Raw genomic sequence first — 13,822 nt, forward strand, 5'->3', positions numbered from 1 at the left:
ACTTTTATTATAAACAACTTTTTAGTCCTTTTTGAATGGACTTTAGATCGGACAGACACACTGAGATGGCTGTTGGATTTAAGTCTGAATCTGATCAGCCGATCTGAATGGTCACGGAGGAAAGCGGTGACGTAACAATCTGGTATTTGGAATTAAAATACTAGAAAGTAAAATACTATAAATGGTGGTTCTATTTTGCAATAATAAGAGAATAGGGCTCGTTATGGCAAAACAGAAAAACATAAGGGGTTTAGCTTGTAATTAGTTCCCGTTAAATTCATCGGGAGAGATTCTTTTCTTTTGGGAACCGGTCGATTAAATAATTTTTTCAGACAAAACGACGTCTTATCGGAGATTGGAATTTCAGATCGTGTCTCTCTCTCTGTTTCTTGTTTTCAAGGTGTGTGTGACCCTTTCTTCCTCAAAAGCAACCTTCTTTCTAGGGTTTTGCTTTGTTAACTTCAGTCATTTACTCTTCTAACTTTTGTGTGTGTTTGACTTAGAAGCTAACCTAAGTTGACTTAAAACTTAATAAAGAGTTCTGCTTCTGCTTCTGATATTTGGATTTTAAACGTTAGTTCTGTTTATGAGATGTTTCTTAGCTTCAATTCATAGCTGCAGCTTCACTTCACTGATGTTCGTTGGTTTTTTTTGTAGTTAGTGAACAATGAGTAGAGAACTTGAGTCAACTCGGATGTGAATGAAACACTGACTAGTTTTTTTATTTATTTAAGAACCAACTAATAACTTGTTCAAAGTGTGTGACTGTGCCTGGTGCTGCTACCTTGTAAGTGTAAGCTGAATGATGCTGAGTGGTTTGGATCTTCATTTAAAATGTGACTGAATCTGTCTATTGATTACTTAATTGAAGGATGTAACGTATTTGTTGATGAGTTGGCTTTGAACATGTGATAATTAGATACTCTAATTTATTAGGATTAGAAGAACTACAAGCTGCATTCTGAGTTTCTAATTTTTTTTCTCTATAACTATTAATTTACCATCTTACTTTGACAGGGTTTACTCCATCTCGTGTAAATTCTCTGTACCATTATCTAGTAGTAACGTAGATTTGGATGAAAAGAATAGAATGGGAGATACTAGTCCAAGAACATCAGGCTCAACAGATGGAGACATGGATCAAAACAACCTAATGGTTAAGCTTTTGTAATATTTTTGCTTCTTTATTATGCTCATTAAGTTGGCCATAGTTTATTTAAATGAAACTGTGATTTCTGCAGTACGATGGAGGGCACGTGGGTGAATCTAGCGACCGTTCAAAGGAGAAACTGGATCAAAAGGTGAAACTACAGACACATTTTTCTAACTAGTAACAGTTTTGTCTCTCTATTTTAGCCTTTTCACTTATGTTTTTTCTTTTTCCTTGTTAATTTGTAATCAACAGACGGTTCGTAGGCTCGCTCAAAACCGTGAGGCTGCAAGGAAAAGCAGATTGAGGAAGAAAGTATGCTTATTAATACTTTGTTTCTCAACTTTTCTTTTAATAAGCCTTGGCTATTTGCAAACCGTTGAGATGTTTGTTGGGGTACTGCACTTTCAGGCATATGTTCAGCAGCTAGAGAACAGCCGGTTGAAGCTAACACAGCTTGAGCAGGAGCTGCAAAGAGCAAGGCAACAGGTTTAGTTTTACTTTGTTCAGCTCTGTTTGTATAGATGTTTGCTATTTTGCTTACATGAATAGTTTTTAGGGTGTCTTTATCTCAAGCTCTGGAGACCAATCCCATTCTACTACTGGAAATGGTGAGTCGGTCTGAATCTCTATACAGAGAGTTGTGTTTGGTGCAATCTTTCTATGGTGATGATTAATCAAAATCTCATGTACGCTTCTCTGTTATAGGAGCAATGGCGTTTGATGCAGAGTACAGACGGTGGCAGGAAGATAAAAACAGAAAGATGAAGGAGATGAGTTCTGCTTTGGATTCTCATGCGAGCGAAGCTGAGCTTAGGATAATCGTTGAAGCAGTGTTGGCTCACTACGAGGAGCTTTTCAGGATAAAAAGCAACGCAGCTAAGAACGATGTCTTCCATTTACTATCAGGGATGTGGAAAACACCTGCTGAGAGATGTTTCTTGTGGCTTGGCGGTTTCCGCTCATCAGACCTTCTCAAGGTAATACTTAAAGGTGAAACAGTTTTTTTTTTCATTACATCTGATTAATATTTTCAACTTTTTTATTACCAGCTTATAGCGAGTCAGGTGGAGCCATTGACAGAACAACAGTCACAAGACCTAAACAACTTGCAAGAGTCTTCTCAACAAGCAGAAGATGCATTGTCTCAAGGGATGGACAGCTTACAGCAATCACTCTCTGAGACTTTATCAAGCGGGACTCTCGGTTCGAGCTCGTCAGGGAACGTAGCTAACTACATGGGTCAGATGGCCATGGCGATGGGGAAGTTAGGTACCCTTGAAGGATTCATCCGCCAGGTATAACGTTTACAGATTGTGTTGTTGTTATTACATGTTTACTTGTAGTAGTAGTAGTTCTGATAAGAGCCATCTGTTTTTTTTTTTTTTTTGCGTGTTTGTGTGGCAGGCTGATAACTTGAGGCTACAAACATATCAACAGATGTTAAGAAAGTTAACAACGAGACAATCAGCTAGGGCTCTCCTAGCGATACATGAGTATTCATTGCGGTTACGTGCTCTTAGCTCTCTATGGCTTGCTAGACCAAGAGAGTGAGACCGTATCATACCAACTATTTAGTCTTTTTTTTTTACCCTTCAAAGAAGGCCTACAAAATTTGAGAATTTCCCTAAGATTCTTAGCATATTATATGATTTGATGACTTTGAATATCTAGCTCTTGTACTATAGTGTATGCTTAGTGTTGTATTGTGTGTTGAGATTATAAAGTTTATTTTTGGAGAAGTACTTGAACATTGATGAGAAGACAAAAGAAGAACATTATCCACTCAAATGGCAAACACATGGACCTATGAATGAGTTGCTTTAGATGTGTATCCTAAGCCACGAACTTAAGTTGAAACCTCGAGCTCTCTCCTCCAATTCCTTCAACTTGCTTTTCTCTCTGTCTTTTTCTCCTTCATTCACAATGGCTTCAGCGAAGTATTACATAGAACGAGAAGAAGACAGTCCCGATGATCCATTACAACTGGGGGAACGTGTCATGACATGCCTCTTATGGTAAAAGACATGACTATATTTTTATATATCTTAGTATAGTAGTAGAGATGTTAACTCTTAGAACATTGTTTCTTCGTTCAAGGATGAGGAGGTACCGATGAAGATCTAGTCGAATATAATGGATGAGCCATCTAGAGAAGAAGTTGTGCTGCAGGATCTACAGAGAGAAAAGTGAGTGTGGTGATCTTGATCTTTTGCCTACAATCTTTGGTTTTAATTTGATCAGTCTTGTAACAACAAACTTGAAATATTTTATTGTTTGACTGATGGTACCTGCAACATGAGTAAAGACTCCGTCATCACCATCCTTGATTGTGGATAGGTACAGGAATAAGAAGACTGAATTGGAAACAAACTCAATGGACAGAGCAGTAGCTAATCTAACATGAAAAATTTGCTTCCACCAAACAGAGCATCTTCTAACCAAAAGGATAAGAGAAAAAGTTTTAAAACAAACCTCATAATCTTCAGAAAACATCTTGTGTATGCTTTGTCTTTAAACATCCCAAGCTTCCGTTTTGATATCTTTATCAATACACTCTTGTCAGCTTCGTGGACTCTGTTCCTAGATTATTTTACCGAGTGAAAGTACATTACGTTAATGGCCTCACTCAGTGCCTGATCGACCTAAAATTAGTCAAAACAAAAATTCCTTTATTAAATATATCCCCAGGAGACACAGAAACATAAGTAAGTGGGAAACAACCTTTGAAACAGCAGCGCAGAGAATTAGTCGCACGACCAAACATACACAACAAAAGGCTCTTACCACAAAAAAAAAAAAAACTCTAGAGTAACCAACCTATCAGCTCAACCGAAAAAAGACTATGTTTATTGTGACAAAAGTCTTTTTGTCCGAGTGGTTGCTTGACGAAACTAATATTAAATGTTGTGTTTCGGACCTCAGAAATTACGTGCTTGGCTTCGAAAACCTCTTGATATTAAAAAGAAAACAAAAACATAGATTAATCAGAGATATCTCCCGACCATGAACTAAAACCGGCGAAACTGAAATATAATTATACATATCTAAAGAAAAAGTCAATAGACACACGTTTGCTAACTAAACAAAGCTTTTTAACTCAACGTGCGTTCCATTACCTTCCAGACATTGTATAAAGATTTGGTCTTTTACTCTTCAACATTTCAAATTTGTGAATAGTTTCGTTTTTTTTTCCTTCATTCTTCCGTAAATGGCAACACCACCGTTAACTCCAAGGATGCTAACCCCAACAACACTATCACCTCTCGGCAGCCCACGCTCCCAACAAAAAAAATCAACCGCCACCGTAATGCCCGAGATCACGCTCGAGCAACCCTCGAGCAAGACCACCAAATCCCCCGGCTCCAAATCGACGAAACTCCTCCGCCGCGTCCGCTCCGCCTTCCGCTCCCTCCCGATCATGTCCCCGATGTGCAAGCTCCCCATGGGAGGCGCCCGGCTCCACGAGAACCACGTCCACGGAGGCACGCGCGTGACCGGTACCCTCTTCGGGTACCGGAAGACGCGCGTGAACCTCGCGGTACAGGAGAACCCTCGCTCTCTTCCCATCCTCCTGCTGGAGCTGGCCATCCCGACGGGGAAGCTGCTGCAGGACCTCGGGGTCGGGCTGGTGAGGATCGCGCTCGAGTGCGAGAAGAAGCCGAGCGAGAAGACGAAGATAGTTGACGAGCCGATATGGGCACTGTACTGTAACGGGAAGAAGTCAGGGTACGGGGTTAAGAGAGAGGCCACGGAGGAGGATTTGGTTGTGATGCAGATGCTTCATGCTGTGTCGATGGGAGCTGGTGTGTTGCCTGTGACGAGTGGCGGGGGAGGAGGAGGAGGAGGGGGAGGAGAAGGAGATTTGACTTATATGAGAGCGCATTTTGAGAGAGTGATCGGGTCGAGAGACTCGGAGACTTATTACATGATGAACCCTGATGGTAACAGTGGTCCTGAGCTCAGTATTTTCTTCGTTCGGGTTTAACCGTCGTCGTATTAGTGAGTCTCTCATTAATCTTTTTTTAATATGATCTCTTTCATTTTTATTTTTATTTTTGCTTTTTTGAAAGAATTTGGTAATCACTCGAAATGATTTAACTGGTGATGTAAAGACATGAATGCATACTTAATGTCGAAGAACGAAAATCAGAGTAGAGATGATCATGTAATTTAATGTATATGAACATCTAAATATCATGGGTGCTTTTAGTTTATTATCACTTCTCCGCACCTAGTCATGAAATGTATTAAGCTTGAAACAATTTTAGATTAGTAACCAAATGTAAGTGTTATTGATAGTTTGAAGACCGAATGATCCATAAATATTAATTATTTAAAATGTGGGGGATCAAGATGAATGTTTCTGATCTTACCCTAGACAATACAAATTTTATTTTTTATAGAAAACTTACACATGAAAGATTTATACTCTTTTGATACATTCAGTTACACCTATATACCGTAACACTTAACAATAACAATAAATTATTATTCTTTAAAAACATAATGGCAGGCACACAATGATAGTTTTTTTTTTTTTTTAACAACACACTGATAGTTATTAAAATAAAAACCGACAAACTAGTATTCACGTTGCTTCACTGTTTTCTTCTTCTGTCTATATAACAACAAAACAACTGCTTATAACTTCTTCTTTTTTTAATACTTACTTCAAATGAAAGGGCCCCCTCAACACACAAACTTAGAAACGTGAAGACGTGCATAACCTTGTTCAGCAGTACCTGAAAGTAAGACCAGTTCCAGCTAATTTGTCATCCACTAAAGCTGACAATCTCTCAGCTTGTTGAGGCGACAGATAGTTAATCCAGTCACTCACTTCTCCTTTCCTAAACAAGTGCCTATTCTCAAAGTTCTTGATCGATTTACCTCCCTTGTTCACCTCCAACTTCTTTAAACTCTCGAAGCTACACAGCTCCGTGATTGCCTTCACAACACCCTTTCCTTCCTCTTCTTCCGTGAAAGGAATGCCCAAGAAACTTGCTAGCTTCTTCAAGTTAGACTCTATGTCTTGTTTGAGATCTTCGTAACGTAAGAACAAGACTTTATCTGGTCTCTTCAAGCTCTCTTTCCAGTATCCCAACATGTGTTCCCAGAACGGACCAAAACCTATCACTCCTCGGCAGTACAGATCAAACCCTTCTTCCAACGAGACGGGACTCACGGACTCCGACTTTATGCTGTTGGTGTAATGCCACGAGGAGATGAACGTGTCTAACGGGTTCCGACATAAGTACACGACCTTAACGCCTGGTTTCTCGATGGAATCCTTCAGAGAACCGAAAGGGACGTGGGTGGCAAACGTTCTTGGACTGGCTAGACCGGAGAGATCAGGAACATCTCCGTTCGCGTAAAGCTTGTACTCCAAGAAAGGTACTAGGTCATGAGGGTTTGAAGTGAGGAGAGGGTGGTCGGTAGTCGAGGCAACCACCGGATCAAACCGGTCTCGGTTAAGGAGTGTAAACGTTAAAGCTTTTAGCCATGTTGTACCCGATTTTGGTATGGTTGCAATGACGACGTCGTTTTGGACCGACTTGAAATGTTTTTGGAAGGACATGATAGCTTGAATCTCCTTGGATTGGCACCAAAACCCTTGGAATAGGTAAAGGTGGCGAGTTCTCCAACCTCTCTCCTTAGGAAGAGACTCCAACATCTCTTGGAACTCGTAGCTTAGCCCTTCTTCTTCTTCTCCTTCTTGGCGTTTCGGGTCAAGGCTTTTGCCTTCTTCTTTGAGAAGCTCGAGCTTGTGGCAGACGTTGAAGTTTGGAATCGCCATTATTGGGATGGTCTTGATGCTTGAGGTAGCCATTGCCTTTGTCCTATATATATTTAGAATATGTTTTTTTGTTTTGAATCTTGTTTGGTATATTTTCCTGAGTTAGTTGGCTGTTTATATAATGACGCAAATGCATGAAGATCGGAGCAAGCAGCATGTGTTGTTATCAGGCACGTGAAATAAACGGCGTATGTGAATATTAGTTAGGCCCACTCTACTTTTATAGTTTCTAATAAGAGAGTGTTGTGTTCTCTTGGAGTTGGTGTATGTTTGGTTTGCTGCTTTCTCGTTTGTTTCTGGTCCCAATATTGTCGGCAGACACAACTTTGGACTTTTTTTATTTACTGAAAACAGCCAAACAATGCAACAGTTATCATGTTTACTCGTTCTCTCCTTATTTATGATTGCTACCATTTATCAACGATTAAACCATGCCGTTTTAAAGGTCAAGGATTAGGTAGCATTCCAACGGCAAAGAACTCAGTATTACCCATTTAAATTTTGTGTGATCAAAAAAGAAAAACCATTTGGAACGTAAGTATAGTTTCATGGAAAGGAGGAAGAACTTATACGTGAATCGAGTAAAAAGGGTGAAAAAGAGAGAAGAGAGAGAAGAGAGATAAAGTAAATCTGATTCTAGGTCTGGTGGTCGGTCGCCGCGTGAGCGTGCGTGCCGTCGCCGGAACCCGTCCTTTCCTTTAAAGTTTCTGTAGTTTGTGTTCTTTTTTTGGGAGACGAAGGTTTTTACAGCTTCGTCGCTGCCGGTTTTATCTCCGAGATGTGGAAGTTTCGTCAGTTCCGGCGTCGTCGGCTCTAGTCTCCGGGAGGTAAAGGCTACCACAGTTTTGCGTCGTCGGTTTCGGTTTTCCTAGATCTTTAGGGTTTATTTTCGTCCTTTCTTTGTTTTGTTCTTTTGGTTTTATTCTTGCGATTTCCTTTTATTTTCTTTGTTTCAATCTTCGTCGGAGGTCGGTGAAGACCTATGACGGGAAGAGTGTTGATGCATGTGAAGCTTCCTTTTGGGTTTTCACGGAGTTTATTGGCGGATGAGATCTCGCCACGGCGATTGAAGCTCTCCGATTTCGATCACCCATGAGATTGAAGGCGTTCACGGTGGAGTGAGGTGTCGAATCCGGCGAGGCAGGGTGATTCGATATTGGGACCTCCGGTTTGACGAGTAGTGGTGGTGACGCGACGGTCCTTGCTACATGTGTCCCTCGACGGCTAGGTTGGTTACACGTGTCTGTGCTTCTTCCTAAACCGATCTGCGAGGCGACCGCGTCTAGAAACTAGGATTCGTAGAGATGGGTTTAGGCCCAGTTGAGTGGTGTGTGGTGGTCTGGTTTGTAATGGGCTTTGTAATTTGTTTTGGGTTTCAGTCCGTTATTTTTTATTAAAAACATTGACGAAAAAAAACATTTAAATTTTGAAGACGATATAATTGTAAAAGAATTAGCAATCATTTTATGAATGAATACACAAGAGAAACTTAAGAGAGGAATCAGTTTATGAATAAATAGTCATTTTAAAACCACACTTATACGTGTCAATGATAGCGAGTTGCGGACCCGCAGTTATCAATGCATAACATCATATATCGACCGAGTTTTTCCAAATTTGGACAGAGGAAATAAATACCTGCAACGGATGATGGACTACAATTATAGCTATAATACAAAAGAATATACATTCAAGTTTTGTTTGTAACGATGAATAGAAGACTGAAATTGATTTTTTTTTTTTCCTTTCAAGTTTAGCTTTTTATGTTACTGGGTTATCGACCTTTTTGATAAAACGAAAGTTTCTTATATTCAAGTGTTGGTATTATAGATTAACTAGGATTATTTATCATATTAACTATACTATTTTACATTTTGTTAGGCAACGTACTATTTTAATTAGGATAAGAATAAAACTTTTAAGGGTTAAGCATGCACAAGAAAGAAAGACAAATCGATATTCTAAGAATTATGGAGCGGTTTCGCTAAACGCACCCCGGTAGTGATTGAACGAAGATACACTTGCAAAATTTGCATTAGTTTTGTTTTGTTCGATTTAAGTTTATAAACAGTATTAGAATTCCCGTTTATCGTGTTGATTAATGATAGTAAATATTTGTTTAAAAAAGACATTTGATCCCAAAAAAAAAGACAAAATGTATAACGTGTTTACGTTTCTGATTTCTCTTGTAAACAAGTTTCTTTGGATACGAACTCTGATCTGTCTTTGCTTCACCTTTTTCTTAATCTTAATCTTTGTAAGTTTGTTCTTTTCGTTAAATCTATCTTTCTGTATCTTATAAAGATCTTCATATTTGGAAGTTGAATATCAAGGACGAATCATGTTCTGCTCAAGCACACTCACAGTCCCATATTAATGAAATAACCACTCCCATCCCACGTGATTATCACGTTCACTTCCACACCTCATGTATGTTATAGACCAACTTTCTTAGTCGGGCATCGCTGTCAAGCAAAACAACAAAAACATATACGCCTATAGCCGAGTACCCACACCTTGTGTTGGGACAATACTTATATACTGTCGTTTTCAAGATGCATAAAATAATGACCAAAAATGTAAATGTTATTTCCAAAAGAAAAAAACGAATTCCACAAAATGCGACTAAAAAATAATGTGAGATTTCTAAGCTTGGTTCGCTCCAAAGAAAACAAACAACATGAAAACAAAAACAGGCAAATGATATTTAAATTGTTAAACTTGATAGTGAACATAACTAAAAGTAACAAGGCATGGATATTTTGGTATCTCTTCGGCAGAACCAGGGATGATCGGATTGCATTTAACCGGGGACACAATTTTTTTCACTATATTTTATAATTTGATAGGAGGAACTGACATTGATTAATTCTAATTGTTTAAAGAAAATGAAGAATGAGACGGGACACGTGACCCCGTATGTCCCTTACTACATCCGCCAATGGGCAGAACGGATATTCCGACTATTAGATAGAAAATCTAATACTAGAGAATCCATATACAAACCATCAAAGTTTAGATCGGTTCAGATAATAAAATTAGTAATTGTCTAATACCCATAAAAACTGTTATTGTTTGGTTCTGGTTTAGTTATTTGGGTAATTCAGATAATTCATATAAAATATCAGATATTTCAGATAAAATGAGTAATTAAAATCACGAATATTTGACTAATTTTAGATATATTCGGAAAAAATACTTGAATACTTCAGATAATTTTGGGTAGTTCATAATTTTTTTACTAATTGATTTTTCAAATATCTTTGGATGCTGTTAACAAATTATCAAATGATACGTATATATAGTTATGTTGTATACATATAGTTAATATTTTTATATATTTGATATTTTCCTGCTCTTGTTTTGGTATTAATTCGGTTAATATGAATATAGAAATATAAGAACTGTTTGTATATTTGAAGATTTGATCATATTCTAGCTTGATTCCGCTTTTTGATTCTTGTGTTTTCTCCCAGATCTATACAATCTTGTGAAAATTTCATCTTAGACAAGTATGACATAGTAGTGATAAAGATATTAAGAGCTATAATTTATCGACATGCCGTAAGACGCACAATCTCGATATAGGATGTGTTTCATGCATTAGGGGAAGTGGAGCCTACTGCCTACGTTGATTTCCTCATCCTATTCTTTTTGTAAACTCTCAAGTCGACAAATATAGACACGCAGTTGAGTGACTTGCGGCTTACTGTAATGGAGAAAGATACATTATCTTTTGATTACGACTCTTAAACCAAGTCCGTGACATTACTCTTCCTCTATATATCTTGTCTGTCTACACAGATGCGTGAAGTGATATTATCCCTCGTGTTTATCGAGTAAGGATTTAGATGGATAATGGATTGGTCAAAAAGTAAACCAATACGTATTGCTTTTTTAATACTTTCTTTTAATTAACGTGTTGTAGCCCACAATCCATAGAAGCAGGTAGGAATGTTCATTTCGGTTTAAATTTGGATTCAGTTTGGTTTATTTGGTAACCAAAATCAATCAAAATTAGCTTAGTTTGTGTTTGATTTCGTTTGGTCTTAGTATGGTTAGGTTTGTGTTTGGTTTGGATCGATTTTAGTGTGATTTAGTTTGTGTTCAGTTTAATTTTAGTTTGGTTTATATTCGATTCAGTTTTACTTAGTTAGTTTGTGTCTGTTCGGTTCAATCAAATTGTTTTTTTAGTTTAGTTGTAGTTCAATTACAAAATATATCATAAAATATAAAACAAATTGTTATTTGACATTAAATAATTATTTTCTTCATATTTAAACGTAAAATCAAATACTACAATGAAAATATAGATGATGTAATCTAGTAATTTTATATTATTAGTTTCAAACAATATAAATTTTTCAGTTTTGGTGTTAGTTTATGAGATTTATATTTTATTTCATTTTAGTTGTGTTCCTTATATTCATAAATTAAAATGTATAAAATTATGTTTAACTATTTACATCAAATGGTAAAATATCTCAAATACTAATATTTATTAGTATATATAATTAATCTATTTAAAAGAACATTTTGGTTTTTTGGTTAGGTTCAGTTTAAAAACCAAATCATTGGATTTGATAAATCTTTAAAATGGTTTAAACATATACTTTGATTTGATTTGGATCGGTTTAGATTTGGTTGTGTCTATTTGGTTTGGTTCATTTTTTCCCATCCCCTTGGAAACAGGGACGTTTTGATTTTTGAACACAAAATTAGAAGACTCTCAGCCATCTAGAAGGGTCAAAACCTTGACAAAATGCATAATATTATAGGTACAATATAGGCTTCCCTTCCTCTTTACACAGCATATATCGGGATCCTAGGCTAATCCCTTGGGTTGTAGGAACAGAAGACGCCTCCTCAGATTGAGCCTCACTGGCCATGCTTTCCGGCAGTGAGGTTTCTTGCTGAGCAACATTAGGTGGAGCTTCCGTGAGGGAAGGAGCAGAAGCTTGAACAATTTCTGAAGGCTTGAACTTGTTGATTTAGTAGCTAAGAGACGGTCCACTATAATCCACTGCTTTTGGTTGAGCAGGGGCGTCTTTCCTGACTTGGAGGAGTATAGAGGAAGCCGCAGCGACTGCGATAAGGGCAAGACCTCCTACGATTGCTGCCGTGTTCTCAGGCCCATCAGATGAAGATCCTGCAGTACCTGAGCTTATTGCACTCTCTGCAACATACACTGCAGGCTGCAAAAGCAACAAGATAAGCAATAAAGCAATAGTGTTAAGCCAGTGAGGAGTAAGAAGAAACTAGTAGAACTAGACGAAGAACACCATCAAACTATAGCAAATGAGACCAAATATAGCACTAGAGTGATAAGATCAAGAAGCATAAGATTCTCTTTATTTTTTGGAGATCTGTTGAAGAGATCAACTAACTAACTCTCAACCAAAAGGATCCAAAGCAAGAAACTAGTCAAAGGCCATAATCTCTTCTTCCTCTGGCCTATTTATACTTATTATCATGTCTCTACTACCAGTGTAATGACTATCACAACGCGTGATGCTTTCTCTCCAAATATTTTTCTCTGTTTTGATCCTTTCTTACAACAAGGCCTGCCCTCGATACACATACTAAAACTGACCAAGGAAAATATTTTTAAAAAATAATAATAAAAGGATGGTATGATTTGGATATGACCTCAATAGAGTAAACATTAGTCTGACCGGCAGTATCTTTCTCAACATAGCCAGTCCAACCACGTTTCCGAGGAGGAAACGTTCCCACCACTTTGGTCTTCTCTCCAGCTAACCATTCCATACTCACTGTCAGAGCCGGACTTGAACGAAGTCTCACGAAACATCTGTATGGGCCCCCACCTCATGGGACCCTCAGTTCTATTTTTTCCCTCTGTAAATATGTAATGTAAATATATTAATTTTACGTGAAAAGTCAAATTAAAAAGCAAAGTTATGGTTTGTAGTGGACAGTGAGTCACTGTCCCAGCCGTGTGTTTCAGCCATCAAACAATATCATTTTTTTACTTCAGATTTTAAGATTTTCTTATGGAAATGTTATTGCAGGGTTTTTAGGATGAAGTTCTTAGCGTAATATAATAACGATCTCTTTTGGGTAAAATCAGTTGAATTCGGATAGTTCAGTTCAAAATTTTGAATAATTCGGTTAGTTTGGTTCACAATTTTGATTAATAATATATTTTCAAACTGAATTATTTTTTTATTTTATTATGATTACCATTTAAATCCCTATAATCATAAAGATATTTTCTCAATTATTACAATTCCTATATATTATTTCAATATATTTGCCCCATAATCTAAACTACTCAAATATCTACATGTGATATCTTTAACATATTTTTCACATTTGTTTATATAATTATCTTTGACAACAACTACCCTTGATTAAGGAGTATATTTCAAATAAAGTCCTAAGATTTTTTTCTTTCTCTATTATATTTTAAAAATATAAATATCTATAGTGAGATTTCATACTAAAAAATCAATTGCAGTCAAATCACGTTATATTTTCATCAATGTTTGTAAACCTGATATGGACATTGAACTGAATGACTTTTCAAATCACCGAGTCATCTGATAAACCGTGGATCAATTGCGAGTGTACCACGGATTAATACATGAATTAACATTATTATATAATAATATATTAACTATAAAAAGAAAAATATAGAAAAATTCGAGTTAATCTGTACTTTTTGTTTATTTAAGGTTTTATAAGTTTTTTCTATTCTACTGTTTTATAAATCTGTTTTTTTTTCTGTTTTATAGGATGTAAAGATTGCAACTGCGTGCCAAAGAAATCAGATTTATCATATGCAATGTGGTTTACCAGTTGGAGAGTGGAAGACTATCGACACTTTTAAAGTTTTGGCTGCTTTTGGACAA

At 37.1% G+C, this 13,822-nt stretch overlaps 3 protein-coding genes and 1 pseudogene across 4 annotated transcripts; 2 read left to right on the forward strand and 2 right to left on the reverse strand.

The window, feature by feature from the left end:
• Positions 1–274: 274 nt before the first annotated feature.
• Positions 275–2,892, forward strand: LOC108820712 (transcription factor TGA5). 2 transcript variants are annotated; one of them, XM_018593728.2, is made up of 9 exons: positions 275–400; positions 1,018–1,156; positions 1,242–1,301; positions 1,406–1,465; positions 1,562–1,639; positions 1,710–1,761; positions 1,859–2,130; positions 2,203–2,448; positions 2,558–2,892. In XM_018593728.2, exons 2-9 carry the CDS (start codon positions 1,091–1,093, stop codon positions 2,702–2,704), a joined length of 981 nt encoding a protein of 326 aa, XP_018449230.1. In that variant the 5' UTR covers positions 275–400; positions 1,018–1,090; the 3' UTR covers positions 2,705–2,892. The 2 variants fall into 2 exon arrangements, with proteins under 2 accessions (XP_018449230.1, XP_056858757.1); XM_057002777.1 differs by lacking the exon at positions 275–400 and adding an exon at positions 437–573.
• Positions 2,893–4,295: 1,403 nt separating this feature from the next.
• LOC108820725 (protein MIZU-KUSSEI 1-like) lies at positions 4,296–5,237 on the forward strand. Its single transcript, XM_018593736.2, has one exon. The coding sequence runs from the start codon at positions 4,362–4,364 to the stop codon at positions 5,136–5,138; it is 777 nt and encodes a 258-aa protein (XP_018449238.2). The 5' UTR covers positions 4,296–4,361; the 3' UTR covers positions 5,139–5,237.
• A 274-nt stretch (positions 5,238–5,511) lies between these two features.
• Positions 5,512–7,044, reverse strand: LOC108840151 (cytosolic sulfotransferase 15-like). Its single transcript, XM_018612979.2, has one exon. The coding sequence runs from the start codon at positions 6,978–6,980 to the stop codon at positions 5,886–5,888; it is 1,095 nt and encodes a 364-aa protein (XP_018468481.2). The 5' UTR covers positions 6,981–7,044; the 3' UTR covers positions 5,512–5,885.
• A 4,562-nt stretch (positions 7,045–11,606) lies between these two features.
• Positions 11,607–12,716, reverse strand: LOC108841041 (protein MAINTENANCE OF PSII UNDER HIGH LIGHT 1-like; annotated as a pseudogene).
• Positions 12,717–13,822: the final 1,106 nt, after the last annotated feature.

The sequence above is a fragment of the Raphanus sativus genome, chromosome 2, assembly GCF_000801105.2.
Source record: "Raphanus sativus cultivar WK10039 chromosome 2, ASM80110v3, whole genome shotgun sequence".
NCBI classification, from domain to species: domain Eukaryota; kingdom Viridiplantae; phylum Streptophyta; class Magnoliopsida; order Brassicales; family Brassicaceae; genus Raphanus; species Raphanus sativus.

Bases quoted from the DNA above. Each gene is read 5' to 3' on its own strand.
- LOC108820712 (XM_018593728.2), top strand. From the start codon at position 1,091: ATGGGAGATACTAGTCCAAGAACATCAGGCTCAACAGATGGAGACATG. The intron at 1,466-1,561 runs GTATGCTTATTA...CTGCACTTTCAG, and splicing joins AAAGCAGATTGAGGAAGAAA to GCATATGTTCAGCAGCTAGA. The intron at 1,762-1,858 runs GTGAGTCGGTCT...TCTCTGTTATAG, and splicing joins CCATTCTACTACTGGAAATG to GAGCAATGGCGTTTGATGCA.
- LOC108840151 (XM_018612979.2), bottom strand. From the start codon at position 6,980: ATGGCTACCTCAAGCATCAAGACCATCCCAATAATGGCGATTCCAAAC.
- LOC108820725 (XM_018593736.2), top strand. From the start codon at position 4,362: ATGGCAACACCACCGTTAACTCCAAGGATGCTAACCCCAACAACACTA.